The 19,728-nt window shown below is 35.2% G+C and overlaps 1 protein-coding gene across 19 annotated transcripts in view; it reads right to left on the bottom strand.

Annotated features, from left to right (window-relative positions):
- Positions 1-19,728, bottom strand: part of PARD3 (par-3 family cell polarity regulator) — a 597,553-nt gene that overhangs the window by 240,419 nt on the left and 337,406 nt on the right. For 13 of the 19 annotated variants that reach the window (XM_059892900.1, XM_010811174.3, XM_010811183.4 and 10 more), the window contains 5 exons: positions 17,037-17,176; positions 13,990-14,118; positions 11,694-11,732; positions 1,591-1,779; positions 84-254 (listed from right to left, as the gene is read on the bottom strand). In XM_059892900.1, coding sequence (XP_059748883.1) covers positions 84-254; positions 1,591-1,779; positions 11,694-11,732; positions 13,990-14,118; positions 17,037-17,176 — 668 coding nt within the window. The remainder of the gene's footprint in view (positions 1-83; positions 255-1,590; positions 1,780-11,693; positions 11,733-13,989; positions 14,119-17,036; positions 17,177-19,728) is intronic. The other 6 variants (XM_010811176.4, XM_025000923.2, XM_025000925.2 and 3 more) reach the window with 1 other exon arrangement.

Genomic DNA, 19,728 nt, shown 5'->3' with positions numbered 1-19,728 from the left:
GGACCTGTAATCCTTCGTCCAATGTTAGGAGAGAACTTGGTACTAGGGCCATTTCAGATGCCTTTTGTCTTTCTCATCTTTACCTCAGTGCATTTGCTTATTCTCCTCGCCACAATGAGCTGGATCATTCCTCGCTTGTTCCCTTCAGTGGACATGGACCTCCGGAGGGTTTCCATGGCATCCTGGTTTGTCTTGCCCAACAGGGATTCTCCATTCACTGCTATCAGTTGATCATTCACCCGAAGCCTCCCATCCTGGGAAGGAAGCAGGTAAAAATAAGTGCCATTAAATAGTTTGTGATAAAAGAAGCTGCTTTCCCCTTCGTTAGAAAAATAAAATGAAAACAAAGCAAAAAAAGGGGGGGGGGGCTTTAATACTAATGGATTATGCCCAATTGAACACTAGCATAATAATGTGTAAGCAGCCCTTGCAGCCTGTGTCTACTTCAATCATTTATACATTTGTAAATCAAGTCATTATCATAATCTGTTTACCAAAATAGCATACTAATTCAAAGGACACAAAGTGATTACTTTCCTGCTTCCACAGACACCCAGAGAGGTTATTTACAACCCAAGACGTGCAAAAGCTCCAGGCTATTAGACAATTGCAGAGAAGAGCAGCACCCCCTCAACAGACAGCCAGGACATTTTCTCTCCTCTGGGAAACAGAAGTGACCCACGAGAGGGGAGGGGAAAGAAGAGGGAGGGATTAACCTTTCCTGTCAGGCAGGTCTGTGCCAGAACCTGAGCTAAGTCTCTGCAAAGATAATCTTCATTTCACTAGCATGAACCTGGGCTGTGAACTCAGAGATCAAAAATGAGGAGCTGAAGATAAGACTTGCATCCCCAAATGGAACATCACTGAGATTTCAGCAGTTGTTTGATCCTGTTTGGGTTATTAGGCAAAAAGCCAGAAAACATTTAAGTGTTACAGGGGATCAGAAATATGCCATCCCAAAACACACCACTTTGGCATAGGGATTATTCTCAGCGGAAGGCAAGTGAGAAATGTCAGACACAGAGAGAGGGCTCTGTCCTCCGTGCCTCTGGCTGAACCCAGGGGAGAAGGTCCTCCTTGTGAAGGTGCCAGTTCTCTTCTCTCTAACCTGGAAGTGGAGAACGACCCTCACACCAGAGACAGAGACTTACTGAGATGAGTCTTCAGAAACAAACCTTATAAAAGGAGACTTTTCTTCCATGGGTTCCCTTCAGAGCTTTACTATCCCACAACTGACTGCCCCTGGAAGCCCAAACCCTCTTTCTTTGTCTAATCCCTACTCTACAACTTATCACCATTTGCTAAAATGGTATACAAGCTTCTAAATCTAACTGCTTCCCTAGGTTTTCACTTCTTCCTGGGGAGTCCCCATACACATAAAATTGGAAATTTTACCATCAGTAAAATTTGTAAACTTTTTCTCCTATTAATCTGTTTTTTGTCAGTTTACTTCACAGGCCACAGAAATGAACATACATAGGGAAGAGGAATGATTTCACCCCAACCACTTAAATGTTTCCAAGGAATAGGGCTATAAATTAAACATTTTTGTGAGTGCGCACACACTTGATAAGACTGACATTGGCTTACTTTCGATGCTGCTCCTCCATTAATAATGGACTTGACGAAGATTCCCAAATCTGCGTGGTTCTCTTTCGACCGGTTACCTTTGACACTGACGCCAAGACCAGCAGATCCTGAATCATTCAGCGGAACTTCAAACGTCAGAAATTCCCGGGTGCCATCAGGTGTGAGAACAGTATCCTCATCTTCTGCTTTCTAACAGGAAACAAAATCGCACAGTTATATTCCAATGTTTCTGTTATTTTGAAGGACTGCTAATGAGCAGTTCTTTAATCATAACAGGCACAGTATTTCCATGGAAGTTCCACAACAGGATCCATGATAACAGCATATTCTGCATCCCCTCCAGATGATTCCTGGAGCCAGCTGCTAATATTTTTATGTGACTCTTGTTTCAATATTGAAACAAACCTAAACCAGATTCTGAGAAATATAGGAGAAAAAATGTAGCAGAAGGATTAAAGACATGTAGACTCCTAGAGTTTTGGTTTGTTTTTCTTTTTTGTGGGGGGTTTTCATCTGTTTATATATTCTAAACCACAGGAGAAAAACAGAAACAGCAGGAAATCAAAATAAATATAATTCATTTGTCCCTTTGTTTTTCACTAGAAATTTTCAATGTTATTAATAGCTTAATGTTCATTAAGGGTGTATTATCTTATTCTCAAACAACAACAAATCCTGATAATACAAAGTCAGCAGAAAAAGGGGTTCATTTTCAGAGAGTTGCTAGAGAGTTTTAACCTTCAACATTTGTGAGACAAAGTAGAGATAAACAACTTTAGAACAAAATTTTTTTCCACAGTACTGTATGATACATACTGCAGCTGGTGGATATTATTCAAGCAATATCATTTAATTAAGAGTTGTATATGCCAATCTTGATTTTGTAATAGTAGACATCAAGTGCATAAGAAGATTGCTGCAGAACCCAACACATTTGAGATGCACAAACTTTGCCCAGCTCCTCCCCAAAAGCAAGGAGCAAGTGAATGTCTCAGGTATAACTGATGAAAGGCAGTGTGATGACATATAAGTATTTGGACACCGGAAGAGGACCTTGGTAGTGTTCCCAACTGTACGCTGGCCATCTAGACATGTGGCACAAGTTCTTTGAATCACAACTAAATGCCTCATCTAAGCTTACAAAGTTTTCCTCCTTCTCTTTTCGGACTTTCGGAATATTTTTCCTGCATCCACCTAGTCATTCAGACTGAGATTATCAAAATACGCTTGAAGAATGGTTAAACATCTAATGGTACTTCATGAGGCTGGATTATAAGGCATGCTTAAAGACTGCACTTTTAAGAACTGTTCAGTTGCACATGTGTAAGCCTACTGCAGAGCAGTGGAACTGTGGGCAGACTTCAGCGTTTTTCTTTGCACCTCAACAAATTTTTAAAAATTTTCTAATAATTATCAAAATTAACATAATAATATAAACTAATTGTTAAAAGGCCTTTGGGAAGTTAACGTGCAATCTGAGATATCTCAATCAGATGAAATAATTTTTGGACATACAGAGTTTATCAGTAAGAGTCTTTTTTTAGATTATCATAATACAAGAGGTACATTATCCAAATCCACAATAATGTGATTTATTTGTTGTTTCTAACTTACTAATATTCAATGCTAACACTCACTGTGCCATCTGAAAAGATAGCCTCAAAGTTATCAGGACAAGGTATGTTTAAAAAAAAAAACTCTAATATGTTAAAAATATGAAAATTATATACTAAAGAATATTTTTAAAAGGACTTGAAAACATACAGAGGGATAGTATGTTAACTATAAAAAGTACCCAAATCAAAATAAATCCTATACCTGTGCATTATAAAAGCCTTCTTACATTTAAAATATTCCAAGAGAATAATTATAGCTCAAATAAAAATCAATGGATTGGGGAAAAATAAACATTAAATATTCTATTAAAATACTGACATCTTAGTTACTATGCAAAAGTATCTTTATATATTTGTTTTGCTCTATAAATTTTATTTTCATCCATATGGTTCAAAACAATTGGAGAGCATAAATAAAAACCTTGCATGAATGAACATAGCTACCTCAATATAAAATGTTTCTGATGTTTGAAATACAAAATAGTTTCAGAACACAATACAGCCCTTCTAGTTTAAATTCAGAGGAAACTGAAAGATAAAATTCACTTTGTGAATCAGAACCAGTACTTATATTCCTGGGAAAACTGCATTTGAAAAGACACAGAAACCAAAGACAGTCCCTTACAAGGGCACTTTTAAGTCTGATCATTCAGTACATTTATTTGCCCCAAATCTGGAAGGTTCTTAATTGTCACTTACTGATTTGTAGCTTCAGTTTGATTTTTTAATGTTTACTTACATTGACATTTCCATAATGTTCTACTAAGACTTAAAATTTTCATTTTTCTTCTACTCGAAAAATCAAGATAAGGAGCTGACTGAATACGTGAACAGAAATTTTAATGAAGTTCAAATCATTTCCTGACATGTTGCCCTGCTCCGAACCTGTTTTAAAGGAGACTGTATTCTCCATGGAAAAGTTTCATTTCTTATGAAAACTGCAGGATGGGAGTAATACTCTTTCTCAGCTTTCTTATCGAGTCTTAAGTCATTATTGTCATTAAAACATTTAAGTGAGAGACTGTACTTTTCATTTGATATTGTATTATTAATCCATTTCACTCCTGACATGAGTGAAATTAACACCAGTTTTTACAACTTAATTCTCCAGCAGCAAAATGTTTTTAAAAAATTTGCTCTTCAAAAACTATTTCAAAGTCTACTTTATAGAGAATTTTTCCAAAAATCTTACTAGTATGGGGATCTCTTCATTCTGATACAAGGAGAAGCTAATTTTCTATCATCTTCAACTGTTACTCCATCCAGATTCTGTACTGTATCAACTGTTTCTTGAGTCAAGATTTTTTGTAAAGAAACACAATAAATACTTTGTTTCCCTTTAATTTGCCCCTTAAGCCATTTGGACATGAATGTCACTCAAATACACATCATGTCCCTCATATGCACAAGTGATTTTTTTTTCTGTCAATACAATCTGGCATGTTTTCCCTTAGCCATTACTCTATAGGCATTTTTGCCTTCTAATGCCCAGGAAAAAAAAAAAAAAAAGAGCATTTTTGCTAAGCATATTAGAAACAGAAAACTTAATGCATAGGCAGTATGAAGGCTATTTATTTTCCCAATAATCCTCAGGATGGCAGAAAAGATGCACACGTATGTGCAGCGAGACAGAAAAATAGCCACAAGTGATCTGCACTAAAGCCTAGTTTTCCTTTCTGCCCCAAACAACAGTCCCAATAGCCGAGGGGACACAGGTGGACCACAGGCCACTCTGAGCCTGCAGTTAATCTGCAAACTTGGTAGCAAAAAGTAGAAGTTGATTATATTATGTGGCCAAAACATGGTCATTGGGCAGGGATTAGCGCTAGGATGGGCAAGACAGGGCTGAAAATTTTATGATGGATCTTACAAAATAAGTACGGCGTCATATTCTCATGCCTAACTTGAGTTTTCATACAAGTTAAAGACAGAATACACTAACTCAACATCTAGAGTTTAAATAATATGCAAGTGTAGCAGACAAATAATAATAACCATTTACAGTTTTAATCGAGCAGGATTTTTTAAAGTAAGAGATGGTAGGAAAGGAAAGTGAAGTCGCTCAGTCGTGTCCGACTCTTTGCGACCCCATGGACTGTAGCCTACCAGGCTCCTCTGTCCATGGGATTTTCCAGGCAATAGTACTGGAGAGGATTGCCATTTCCTTCTCCAGGGGATCTTCCCAACCCAGGGATCGAACCCAGGTCTCCCGCATTGTAGACAGACGCTTTACTGTCTGAGCCACCAGGGAAGTCCAAGAGATCGTACTGTGTTTATATTTTAGGCATAAAGGAATAACCCTACAGTTTAAGCTATAGATTTTATTTTATCCCATATGCAAGATGAATGTTTATGCATGATATTTGTGCTGATATTTTAAGGTTAATTACTCTTATTAGCAAAGTTAAAATGTCACATCTGGTTTTATGTGCTCTTTTCTGATTCAAACAGTAGATCTAAAATAAATAATATTTAAAAAATTTTTAATGTTTTGCTTGATGCTACAAATACTGAGGAGGGGGAAAAAAAAGGTTTTGTACCATTGTTAATCTGTAATGTGAAGCCAGAAAAATCATTTCTCAAAGAAACCCCACAAACCCAAATTGAGGGACATTCTCAAAGTAATTTGCTCTTCAAAAATGAAAACCAAAGATAAACTGAAGAAACGCTCTGGATTAAGAAGGACTAAAGAGACATGACAACGAGACGCCAGGCTGACTGTACAGTGGAAACTGGACCAGAATGCGATGCACGTGTATTCATTCGTTTGTTCACGTCTGCACACCAAGAGGGCCACTAACTGAGACAGCAGGTAATCCAACACTGGTAAGTCGATGTTGGCTTCATGGCTTTGATGACTATAACCTGGTTACATGCAAAATGTCATTCTTTAGGATACACACACTGAAAGGTTTACAGGTGAAGGGGAATTATGTCTACAATTTATCTCAACTCTGAAAAAAATTATACAGTGGAAAGGAAAGATGGAGATATTAGAGGGAGGGAGAGGGAAGAATGGAAGAAAATTACATATCAAATGTGGTTAAATATTAACAAAAAGACAAATATACTGGAGCTCCTCAGACTATTCTCGAAACTTTTCTGAAAGAATGATGTTTTAGGATAAAAATTACACATAGCAATTAATCCAGAATAGTATTGCTATATCTAAAACAGTCCTTATTTTTAAAACAAACATTACTACCAATATAATCTTTAAAATGACATGAGCTCAATAGCAAAAAAAAAAAAAATAGAATAAATTTTAAAGATAATTTTTATCACTCTACCATTAAAGGACGACAATAAAAAATAACTAAATTTCCCAAGGGAAAATACACCAAACATTAGGAAAACTTTAACTTACTTTAGTAAAAGTAGGGAATTTCAAATGAATCCCCTAAACATGGATACAGATTAATTATACAAAATCATTACTATTTTTGTAAGATCATGAAAATATTATTCTATCCCAATCTTGGAATAAGATTGTTTTAAAGTAAGTTTGAATCATTTGAATTGAAAAGTATTTCACTGAATCATAACTTTAAGCTTGAGTACTTAAAGCACTAGAAATAGCACATATTTTATAAAATTCTTGGTGATAATAGCAACATTTGATGGTCAAAGCCAAACTATTGTGATTACTTTAACATATGATTAGGTTAACATATGATTACGTTAACATATATTTGATTAGGTTAACATGTGATTAATGTGTGATAGTAGAAATCTTCAACAAAAACTCAAACTAGAGAATTTTGTATTCTTCCATCAGTGTTAGCCAGGAGAGCCCATGTTTGAGGATCAGAAATGTGTGATGATCAGAAATGTTTGATGAACAGTTTATCCCAAAGAATTTATAAAAGGCTATGAATGAAGAAGTACCAACCCATAATTCAACCCCCCATTAGGCTCACTATGTGCTTTGTCTGACTTTGGGCTGTTTTTCCCCCAGCTTTTTGAGATATATTTGACATATAACACTGTGTGAGTCTAGGACGTACAAAGTGTTCATTTGGTACATTTATATATTGCAAAACCATCAACACCATCGTTTAGCTAACACACCTCCATCACCTCACAAAACTACACTTTTTTGTGGTGAGAACATTTAAGATCTACTGTCTTAGCAATTTTTGAGTATACAACACAGTATTATTAGCTATAATCATCATGCTCTACATTAGACCTCCAGAATTCACTCATCCTATACCTAGTAGAAGTTTATTCTCCTTGACAGTGTCTCCTCTCCCCCACGCTCCTGATACTCCAGTCCACCATTCTTATCTCTGTCAGTGTGCGGGTCTTTCATCTCCTTGGTTAAACTTATTCCTAAGTGTTTTTGGGGTTTTTTTTGATCCTATTATAAATGGGATTGTTTTCTTACTTTATAATGGGGTCAACACGGTAGGCTCTACCTGATCTACCACAACCATTACATTAATAAGCCTATGGCCAGACTTACTGATGAGCTCATTAATTTTCCAGATCAAGATTATAACCTATCAGTTAGCTTATCCCCAAATTTCCTCAGTGTATCCTTGCAGCTTCTATAGGGAGATTCCCCTGGCTCTGCAAGGGATCCCAAGTGGAGATTCCATGCATGTTAAATTTTTGACCTTTAAGCATGTTTCATATCTTATCCATATGCTCTAGCATCATCTCTAAAAACTATTATTTTCTAAAGCCCTACTTATATCCAGTAGCTCTGAATTTGTTTTACATACAGTGATATTCTTACATGGATCTTAGGAAGAGTTCTTGGGGGCCTTCCTAAGCAGTTTTGCACTGTCCTTTAAGCCCAAGGAAGAAACTGGCACTTTGGTAAGTTAAGGCCTGATAGCCTGTAGGTAAATTCACTACATCATTGTGATGCTTAATTTTGTGTCCACTTGGAAGGTGTTTTGGGATAAGATTAACGTTTAAATTTGTGAATCTGAATAAAACAGATTACCCTCCATATCATCCAATCAGTTAAAGAAGAACAGTAAGACAGGCCTGCCTGAGCAAGGGGGATTCTCAAGCAGACTGTCTTTGAACTTCATCTGCGCTGTGGACTCTCCTAGGTCTCTGTCTGCTGGCCCACACTGCAGACTTAGACTTCCCAGCCTTCATAATCACACAAACCAATATCTTTTAACGAGTCTCTCTATAACTATCTACATATCCCATTGGTCCCATTTCTCTGGAGAACCCTGGCTAATACATACATGTATTATCTTGTCCAATCTGGATGAGCACAAAAATAAACTATCAAGTGAATAAACTTTCCAAAGGCAATGAGTTTGTTCAAGTCATGCAATAAGTGACCTTGAGCCTATGCTAAATAATTCAGCTTTTTGTCCAATTTTGAATGGATAACCTAAAACTCAGTAGGGTCTAGCTACCCACTCTGGCTAATTAAAACAAAATTTAGAAGATGTACAAGAAATCCAAGTCTCAGATATTTAAAAGGTCTATCAGCCATTGATACAGCTTGGCTCGTCTACCTAAATGACCTTTTTTACAATTTCTAAGACTTAATCAGTTCTGAGAGTCATTATGATCAACTAATTGGGTTTTAGGGCATTCCATTCTCACGGTGCTTACAATCTGAAAGTTTAACGAATATAATGTCAGAGAACTTCACTACGAGAATGAATTTAAGACCTGCCACCAAAAGGCAGAGAGAGACCCTGAAAGCCAATTTTTAAACTGTAATTTTAAAATACAACCTCTAACAGCCCAAAATGATTTTGCCTATCAAAAGTAGAAAAAGAGACCCAGGTGTGAGATGACCAAAGAACAATAAACTGAAAAGAAAACATTTAGACAAAAGAAAAAAAGAAACTTTACTTTTTTTTACCTAGCTTGGAAAACCCTCATCAGAAACAATTTCCATTTGCTATCTCAAGTCAGATTCACATACGCACATACCATCTCTTTTGTTCAGGTGCCTGAATTGGCATTTGCTCTGGCATGCTATCAGAGAAGGCAATGGCACCCCACTCCAGAACTCTTGCCTGGAGAGTCCAATGGACAGAGGAGCCTGGTGGGCTGCAGTCCATGGGGTCGCTGAGAGTCAGACATGACTGAGAGACTTCACTTTCACTTTTCACTTTTATGCATTGGAGAAGGAAATGGCAACTCACTCCAGTGTTCTTGCCTGGAGAATCCCAGGGACAGGGGAGCCTGGTGGGCTGCCTTCTATGGGGTCGCACAAAGTCAGACACGACTGAAGCAACGCAGCAGCGGCAGCAGCAGCCTGGCATGCTATCATGACCACAAAAGGTTTGGGGTGAAGCACAGAATAGAAGGCACCTGGACATTCCCAGTGGAATACCACCTTTAAAGCCAAAGCTGCTTCTTCCCAGTGGTGATCTAAAACTTCAGAGCTAGTCCTCAATTTCCTCACCAGGACGGATTACATGTTCCAAAAGAACACGCTTATCTTATGGCATCATTCTCCATCTCAGATCATCTTAGGCATTAACAGATATAGTTTACTTGTGACGCCATTCACTTTTCCAAAAAGTTCTATGATATTAAGGTTCCAAACACCAAACAGTGGTTCTTCACCCAAGGAACACAGTGCAAAATACTTCCTGCTTTTAGTATCTACCTTGCAACTCTTTCATGGTGCGGTTATTGCTATACAAGTTTTTTACTACATATAAACAAACCCATCAATCTGCTCTCTTAGGACATTTTGACTTTGTCATGCCAGGACAACCATTCACTAGCCAAATTTAACAGAGAAATCTTTCACATATTTCCTCAATACTTTTTGGTATGTTTTTAGATTTAATTTCATAATCAATTGAGATTTATTTTTTATGGTGAATAAAAATGAATCTAAATTTTTAAAATCAATGGCCAATTGTTCTAAATACTAAATAAACCACTCTTTACCACTATTTTGAAATGCCTCCTTTAACAAACATGCACACACATGTAAACACTGGGACCGCTTCCATCATCAATGTGTTTAAATTATCTACTTGTCTGTTCCTACAACAACATCATGCTATTTCAATGCTTAGCTTTATAATACATTTTGCTAGCATTGTTGTTTGTTAAAATAGGAAATAAAAAAGACATTCTTAAGGCCCACTTGATTCTTTAGAATTAATCTGTCTGATTTTGCCTCAACCTACCCCACCCATAACCACACACACACACACACACACACACACACCCCATTGTGATTTTGATTAATTATCACAGACCTATTGATTTAATGGATAAAAAATGGAGGCTGTGAATTTCCTACAACCTATACTTATAAACATGTGATATTCTCCAGGTTGTTTCCTGACCTTTCTCTGAGGTCTGATTATACATCCATTTTTTGTAACAATGGAATATTTCAAATGATATTTTGCTTGTTTATTAGGTTCAAAGCTGTCTGGCTATGAATGTGTCAATGAAAATTAAATTATGTTATACTATATTTTAATAGTGTTAATTATGTCATTCAGATTCATAATATTCATGTTAGACATATTATTTGTCTAACATGCCAAATTTGGAAAAATATGTACTAGCATCACCCACTGTAGATATGGTTTTGCAAATTTTCATTTTCTTCACAAGGGTTTGAGAATGACATGTTTTTGTGCTGTGATGTTTAATGTATAAAATATCCTGTCTGTTAGATTTTCTACTGGATAATATCATGTGTCAATATAAAATACTCTCTCTTTTTTTCCCCATGTAGTGCATCCACATACACAAAAACATAAGCTTAGAAACTAATATGGCAATTCTTTCTCCTTCATTATGTTAGTACTGTCTGCTTATTCTTTTATTTTCAGCCTATATTAAGATTTGTCTTCTAAACACCTATTTTTGCATTTTAATCAAAGCTGTGAAAACTTACTTCTGTTAGAATTTTTAGTCCCATATAAAATGTCATAATAACTGATAATAAATTAAAAAATTATTAAATATGTTATTATGACAATATGTTTAGTCTAACTGCTGACATATTTTAGTTTTCCTATTTATGACACATTTTTATGCCTTATAGTCCTCCCTATTTTTTTTGAATTGAGTTTTCTTTTTCTTTTTTTCATTTTTGTAGCCAGTTGTAATATAGCACTTCACAACTCATAAAATACTTTACATATATATATGTATGTATGTGTCATATATATATGTGTGTGTGTGTGTGTGTCTTATATGTGTGTGAGTGTGTGTGGGTGTGTGTATATGAAATTACGAAGCTCAAGAATTTTAGTCCCTCTTATTACGCAGGTAAATAGGAGAGTCTTTAACGTCCATTTTTTAGCCCTGTCTGATCAAAAATAATCATGAAATATTCTTCATTTGGGGTAGTAGCAATAAGTCACTTAAAGCAAGACCAGTTTAAGATTTAACGAATCTATGTAGGATCTATTATGAGCCAGGAAAAGAGAGGACAAGTAACTTCATAATTAGTAAGAAGTTAGTTTGATTTATCTTTCCAACATCTCTGCATCCTGCAAAAGACGAAGCTCTTACCGTTTCTTTTGGAATCTGCATCTGGCTTGGCTCTGCATTCTAGAAGAATTGAAGAAAAACATAAATACAGACTGACCAAAGCCATCTTCAACACACAGGGAGACACAGCTTTACTTTCAAGGAAAAATTGTTTTTTCTTAAAATCAACAAAATTTATAGGTGATCAAATTATGGTTGATATATTACTCTGTCTTGCAAAGTTTCATTGATATGGTTATGTTATTATCTTGTGTGTGTGTGTGTGTGTGTGCTGTTGGGGGTGGTTCTTTTAAAATTTTTCTCTAGATGTAAATTTTTAGTTGCTCATTTGGAGTACATCATGAATTTATTACTGGGAGGAAAACAAATCCCACAAAACTGCTTCTCTATTCCTGGCACTGTTTCTAATTTTGTTTTCTAATTTTCCTAACTAAGTCTAAATTATAAAGTATATTGTAATTTGATAGCTAGGCCAGATAATAACAGTCTGAACCACAGTCTGAACCGCAAGCATTATACTTTATAATATTACACAGGTTATAAATGTGATACGGTTTTCATGTACTATAGAGTTGCTTTAATTAATATAGTTATATGGTTGACTTACTAAAAAGGTACCTATTGATAAATTTTGCTTTAGACATAGAATTTAAATACAAACACCCCAAAGAAAGGAAAAGCGTTCTGTTAACTGGATTGAAAGATCATTTTAAACACCACCCCCCACCTTTAAGTTTTCAGAATTTTCTTTTTTTAAATCTTGTATAGCAGCTGCAATGTGAATAATAAACTGACGGCCTACTGGCTCACTCCTTAATGAAAAGCTCACAAGCAATAAATTAAATAACCAAGAAAAAAAAAAAAGAAGGCAGCAGAAGGGGAAAACAGAAGCCTGGAAGATCAAACTTGGGCCAGGAGAACCTGATTAACCTTAAGCTGGTCTATGCTGGCAGGAACTCAGAAAAGGCTGTAGAAGCAGCAGTTAAGCTTTGGCAACCTAATAATGCCAACTATCACCCAGGCTCAGACACACTGAGGAAGGGCTAAAGCTTCACTGCATAGAAAGTTCAGTCTTTTTTTTTTTTTTAAGTGCTCATTTACAATTTAATAGAGACAACTCCAGATTTAGGATCAGGTGGCATTTTAAGCACAAAATTGGATAACAGTGGGGGGAAATGGAAAACTGAATTTAAATTGAGAAATAATGCATTAAACATTTTTAAACAGAAATAAAGAAGTTTTTGTCATTTCTTAAAATCTATTTAAAACACAAGTGTTCAGTTTTCAGCCCTATCACAATCTGAAATTGTGTGTCACCAAGGGATGAGATATTTCCATGACTAAAAGGTTTTATAATAAAGGGGAATTTTTACTAACCATGACACATCTATATTTGAAGGATTAGCCTAAGAGAATTAGGGTAATCAGAAGAATTTTGAAACTGCATCCCTAAAACCTACCCACTCTAGTCTATATGGAGTAATTATTGTTTAAAGCTAAAAGCTATCTGAAAGACAGGTTAAATGCCCTAAAATGACCCAACTAGAATATCTTTTGAAATATATCAAATACCACTTGTTTTTGAAGTAAATTGATTTTCCTACTACATCAAAACAAAAAAATTAAGGTGATTTCTTATATTACCAAGAACCATGTCAATTTAATATACATATTTCACTCACATCAATACTGCACAAATACCAGTATCTAATATTTAGATACATTGACATATGTATAAAAAGTGAAATAAATAGTTTGCAAACAAACCGCTTTTATGTCATCCCAAATAATGTCTATATTAGGAATTAATGCCCCCAGGGCTTCCTGCATCTCAGGTCTTTTTACTTTCAGTAAGACTATTTAATGAAGGCCCTCTTTTTCATACAACAGTAAGCAAGCATGTTTATTTGGCTTAGCTACATGTACCATGAAAACTTGAAATATGAAAATTTGTCATATGTAGTGGAGAATATGGCAAGCTTTCAATAACAGCCTTTGAAGTGACAGTTATGGAATAATCGACATCTCTGTATTCAATCAGTTCATCTAAAAGTGTTCAGTAATAAACATTTGCTGTCCTAGAAAATATTCCTGCAATTTGATTTTCAAATATTCCTGCATGCAACATTGTGGATATTTATTTCCAAAACGGAGGAAATGTGAGTAAAGAATGCTTATATTATGTTAAGGCTGAAATATATATAAAATGTAGAAATGGCTTGGAAAATGTTTTAATAAACATTGGCTAGCAGGTAGCTAGCCCAGATCCCTGACTCATGTGTGTCGGAAACCATTCATCTGCTCTGAAGTTACACACCAGTTCCCTCGGGTGGAAGGCATCTTCTTGGCGAAAGACCAGAAGGCTCACAGTCCCTTCCATCTTGGTGCTTCTCAACAAGGAAACAACTTCCTCCTGGGATTTGCCAGCTAGATCGACTCCATTAACCTAAAACAAACAAAAAGTTTTCAGCAGTGATACCACGCAAACAGATTAACAGGAGACGAGACACATTCTAGAACTGACCATGTCTGCCATGGAACAAGACTCATTGCATGGTATATTCTGCCCTGATCTGGTAATCACCAGGCTGCTGGGGCTAATAATGAAAGGCATACCAGTTATCTTTAAGCAAAGCAGGAAACAGTCAATCTTTCAGATCTCATCAATAAATCAAAAGCATAGCCACTAGCACATTAACAAGTAACCAGAGATACAAATATATCTACAATGCCACACTGGCACAAAACTTTCTATTTTTGAATTGAGATTCTGTGATGCCCTATTCATCACAGATTTTCTTATATCAAAATTAAAAAGTGCCGCCCTTACAAGGGTAGTGCTGCTACTGCTGCTGCTACCAAGTCGCTTCAGTCGTGTCCAACTCTGTGCGACCCCATAGACGGCAGCCCACCAGACTTCCCCGCCCCTGGGACTCTCCAGGCAAGAAAAACACACTAAAAATATTTTGGTAAAAGCATCTTAGCTTTCATTGAAATGTTATTGAAAATTATGACAATAACTTTTTATCACTAAATAGCAAACACAGAAGAATCTCTACAAAATAAAAAGAGGGCAAGCAGTATTTCATCTCAAGATTTTTCAATGTTTTAAGAGAATTCTACCAGGAAAAAAAAAAGACAGAGATAGATTTTAAACAACCACATCCTGGGGAATCTCATCACTGTTGTAGAAAGTATAATAACATTATCAGCAACAGGACATAGCTAACAGAAATGAGAATGGAAATTTCTTTTAAAAAGTATTCAATACTACTCTCTCCAGACAGAAATAACATTGAGTTAAGGCAATTAAGTGTATCACTTAAATAGTAACATCAAGACTTTCCTGTAGTTAAAATATGTTTTGGAACCTTTCAGTAGTAACAGGTTTAAAGAAAGCAAAAATTTTCTAGATCATTTTAAAAAATTAATCACATGATACTTGTTTTAAATGTACAGGCTTGAAAATATCCTACTCAAAAAAAAAAAAAAGAAAATATCCTACTCAGAAAACTTTTTTGCCCCTGGAACTGTTGGTATTGTGTAGATATAACTATGGATACTATAAAGTTGGGGCAAAATATGCCTTGACAGCTAGAGAAAAGAAAGCCTAATTCTGAAGAGTTATAGGTCACAGGCCCCTCCATTCCATAAAAGGTAGAGCCAAAGCCTCTGTAATGTGTCACCAAGTAAAGCGAGTACATGATGAAAGGGAGACACAAAAATAAAGTGATTACTTTCTGCGAGGAAGAAGGCGGCAGGGGCGGGGGGTGTGCAAGGAGAGGCAGGGAAAAGGACAGGGAGACAGACTGGTTTTTTTATTTAGGGGCAAAAAATAACTAGGCTCATGTCCCAGATGAGACACTTTCTAAATGAAACAAGCTACAGCTACAAATGGGGACTAATACCCACCCTCACTCATAGCCTGAGGACAAGAGGCTCTTTCAGCAAACAATATCAGAAACACAATTTGTACTCAAACCTTTCTTTTCATTGGGCTTCTATCTGTATCCCTTTAAAACGTGGTGTCATGCTAACAGACAAAGAGGAAAGAGGAAGATTGAAGGAATCTAGGCCTGAAGTGCATATGCGGAAAAAAATCTGGAAGCTATTCCTTGGTTTCATTACTTTTCAAAAAATCTTTAGGAGGACAGCTAGAGCTGGAGAGATTCAAGCTACATATGAGACTACAAGTTAAGAAAAAAGGATAACATCATAAACATTTACCTTAACATTAGTATATTTTTTAAAGTATAGTTGATTTACAATGTTGCATTAATTTCTGATGTACAGCAAAGTGAGTTAGTTATACACATACATATACACTATTTTTTAAAATAACCTTTTCCAACTCCATGCTCCCCATGCAGAAGGCACAGGTTCAATCCCTGGTTGGGGAACTAAGATCCTACATGTGCACAGCACAGCCAAAAAGAGAAAATACTCTTTTCCAAAGAGGGCATATATGGATATGTACAGTTGATTCACTTTGATATACAGTAGATATTAACATAACACTGTAAAGCAACTATACTCCAAATAATAAAATAAATACTCTTTTTCATTATAGTTTATCATAAGATATTGAATATAGTTCTCTGTGTTGGACAGAAGGACCTTGCTGTTTACCCCTTCCATATATTTAAAGTTAGTTTTTGAATGCTAGTCAATAATTACAAAACACAGCACTTACCACTAAAAGACTGTTTTCTAAGGAAAACACTAAGAAAAACCACTAATAAGGTGCCCTCTTTCTCAATCATCTTCACCTTAATTTCTACATGCACAAAACTCAGGCAAACAGAAATAAGCCATCCTACATATGTCAAAGAGAGCCTCGAAGACCAATGAACCGAAACCCATGAGGTACAGAAAGGAAACTTTGAAAAACTATCTTTTTTTTCCCCCTGACATTTGATTTTTATGTCTCAATTCATTCTCCACGCTGACATTTCCAAATTTCCTTGTTCTTCTCATCAAGACACACTGTTTTCATTTACTTCATTTGTCTCTGCTCTGATTCCAGAGGAGATAACATTTCTATACTGCCAGACATAAATTTAAAGTCATCCAGAAATATAACCTAACAGACACTGTACTTACATAATGACAAATGTTATGTTATCTCATAAACCAAATGTCCAAGTAACTAAAAATTTATGAGTGAACTAAATGAAAGACATTTCTCATCAAATAACAAGGAGAAATGTAAAACTGAAGCGGAAATACATTGTTTTAGGATGCATACTACTTCTAAAATATATAATTTAATTTCAAATTTTATGAAAATGTTAGGAAAACCTTGACCCTTCAAAAGAGAGCTTTTCAAGAATTATGGAACTTGGGATGCGGGAAGCTACTCACCTCTATGAGTCTATCACCAGCCTTCAGCCGGCCATCTTGGATGGCAGCACCCCTTGGGAGGATGTTTTTCACATAAATTGGTGCTGAGCCACCTATTGTTACATCCCTGGAAGTGATGCTGAATCCCAAACCTTCTGTACCTGAATGTATAACAGGCAAAAAAAAAAAAAAAAAAAGGCGAGATTTCACAGGTAAATATACATAAAGGATTTGCTATTATTCTCTACTTCATCTTGACACAGGTATCCATTTTCACACAGGTATCCGTTTCTTTCAATACTCTAAAATTTTTTAATAGATTTTCAAAATAGACTAAATTGTAGCAGGTTTAAATGGTACATATATGAAGATTCATTAGTCTAAGAAGTAATGGGAACATACTCAGGTGAAAATAATATACAAATATGCCTGCTGAATGTTTTTAAATCTTTGATTATGAAAATAAACAATTTCTCTACACACATACACACACACACAAAACAAACCCTTCTTTTAAAATTCTTAGTATCTCAAATATCAAGTGTTATTGTGCAATAATGGTATTCAGATTTGAAGGGTAGGCAGTAAAGAAAAGGAAGAGAACAAGTCCAGGATGATGGAAAAGAAACAGTGAAATGTTTCTAGATATGGATAACAGGACCTCCCCAACTGACAGGATAAACCATATTATCTTTGCCTCATTCTTTGCTAATTCACCTAAATCTTACCATGTATATTCCTTTAAAACAACAAAAGCAAATTGCCCATCTGAGATCACAGCTACCAAGTCTGAGGATCACCATCTAATGTTTAAAAGTACTGAAACCAATGACACAATTACCCATCACTGTGCTGGTTTGTATAATTTCAATTCCAGGCTCTTTGGCAGCTTTCTCAACAGGCACCCTTGTAAGTTCAATACAGTGAAAAGTTCAATGCAAAAAGTTCAAAATCAATGAAACCAACAATGCAGCAAGTCAGAATAACTCAGGATAAAGTATGGAGATAATGACAAATTTCTAATGATTCACACAATTTTTATCTCTTCCAATGATGATTAATTTCTACCAGAGTTTCTTAAAGAGTTATTTTTTAAGGTATTGGGTTCAATTCCAGTTAAATTACATGAGGACAAATACTTGTTCATAAAGGAAGAATAAAGAGATGTGTAAAGGGATGAAAAATCTTTATAGAAGAATTCATTAATTGGATGTAGCACTCAGAAAAAAATGGTAAGTAAGGGTTTGAATCTCTAGGTAAACAAACATCCATGGGAAAATAAATATGAATAAAAATGTGGGTTAAAGAAGAAACAAAGTAGAAATGAAAAAAAAAACATGGTACTTAAAACCTACAGCAAATATTCTCAAATTCAAATAAAACATTCATTTACTTCAAGTCTGAAATCACTTTAATGTGCCTGGGCTGTTAATTTCTTAAGCCTTTTGTGAAGAGTTGAATGGCATATTGTCTATATGAAATTTTCCTAATTATTCTGCTGGGACTTTTCCATATGTCTCTGTGCTTTCATGAAACTCTAATGACTTGCAATAACATTTATTAAAAAAAATCTAAATGATTCTCCTTCTGTAATATTAATTTCTATGAACTACAAAGACTGATTATTATATGAACCTCAATACTATTAAAATATCAGCAATAACCCCTAAATCTGTAAGCCAAAAGTTCAGACAATGACCTTTCAAAGAAAGATAAATAGATATCAATTTTCATTTAGCAAAGCCAACAAAACATTTTGCACTGACTGAAATAGATCACTGACCTTCTCCTCTGACTTTATTAAAAAGCTAATTTCTACAAAAGAGCAGGGTACTTGAGAATGCCAAAATGACAATAAATATTAAGAAATCATAATTATGGAAGGAAGTACATGGGAGCTATTCTCTTTTGACATGTTATATGACACAGTTCCAAAATTATGCCAAAGAATCATTATAATGAAGCCTTTCCTTAGGATTGACCTCAGTTTATAAAGAGCTTCTGTCATTCAAATTGTATCAGTTAACTTTGAACTGAATTTAAAGTTTAACACTGACAAACACTATGTTTTTGATGTACTTCCTTAAAAATGTTAAATGCAACAATAATAATTAGAAAAAATAGTATCTGTTAACTAGAATGAAAGCTTGTCCAACTTCAATCATTAAAGCATCTATATTTAGTACTTAATCCAATGAGCATTCTTTGTCACTGTTGTTTAGAGTGAACACAGTTTTTTTTTTAATATATAAAATATTTGTAAGTATTGGCAGAATGCACAGGCAGTTTCTGCCTTTTGCCATATAATCTCATATTTAATAAATGAAAATCAAGCCAGATTCTATGAGGCTCCATATCAATTATATAACTCAAGGTCAGAAAAATGTTTAAAAGAAAACCATTATTTCTATTTTATGTTGAGTGAGCATAATCTTTCTAAATTAGCTTCTGTAACATATGTAATTAGCTTCTGTAATACATGTAATCATTTATTTTTAAATACCATCAAAATAAACTATTCATTTCTGTATTCAAAAGAGTGATTCCTTTAATGGCAAATAAAATTTCACTTCATTTAAAAAGTTCATACTAGAGCATAAGGTGGTAATATAACAATTGTATATTAAACGATGAATATGCCTATATCAGAGTAAAAAGGCAGAGGTACTTATGAACTAACACCTCGGTGACAATGGAAAATATTCTTCCTCTG

The sequence above is a fragment of the Bos taurus genome, chromosome 13, assembly GCF_002263795.3.
Source record: "Bos taurus isolate L1 Dominette 01449 registration number 42190680 breed Hereford chromosome 13, ARS-UCD2.0, whole genome shotgun sequence".
NCBI lineage: Eukaryota > Metazoa > Chordata > Mammalia > Artiodactyla > Bovidae > Bos > Bos taurus.
Note: the sequence above shows the minus strand (reverse complement) of the source record. Positions and strands in the feature narration are given on the sequence as shown.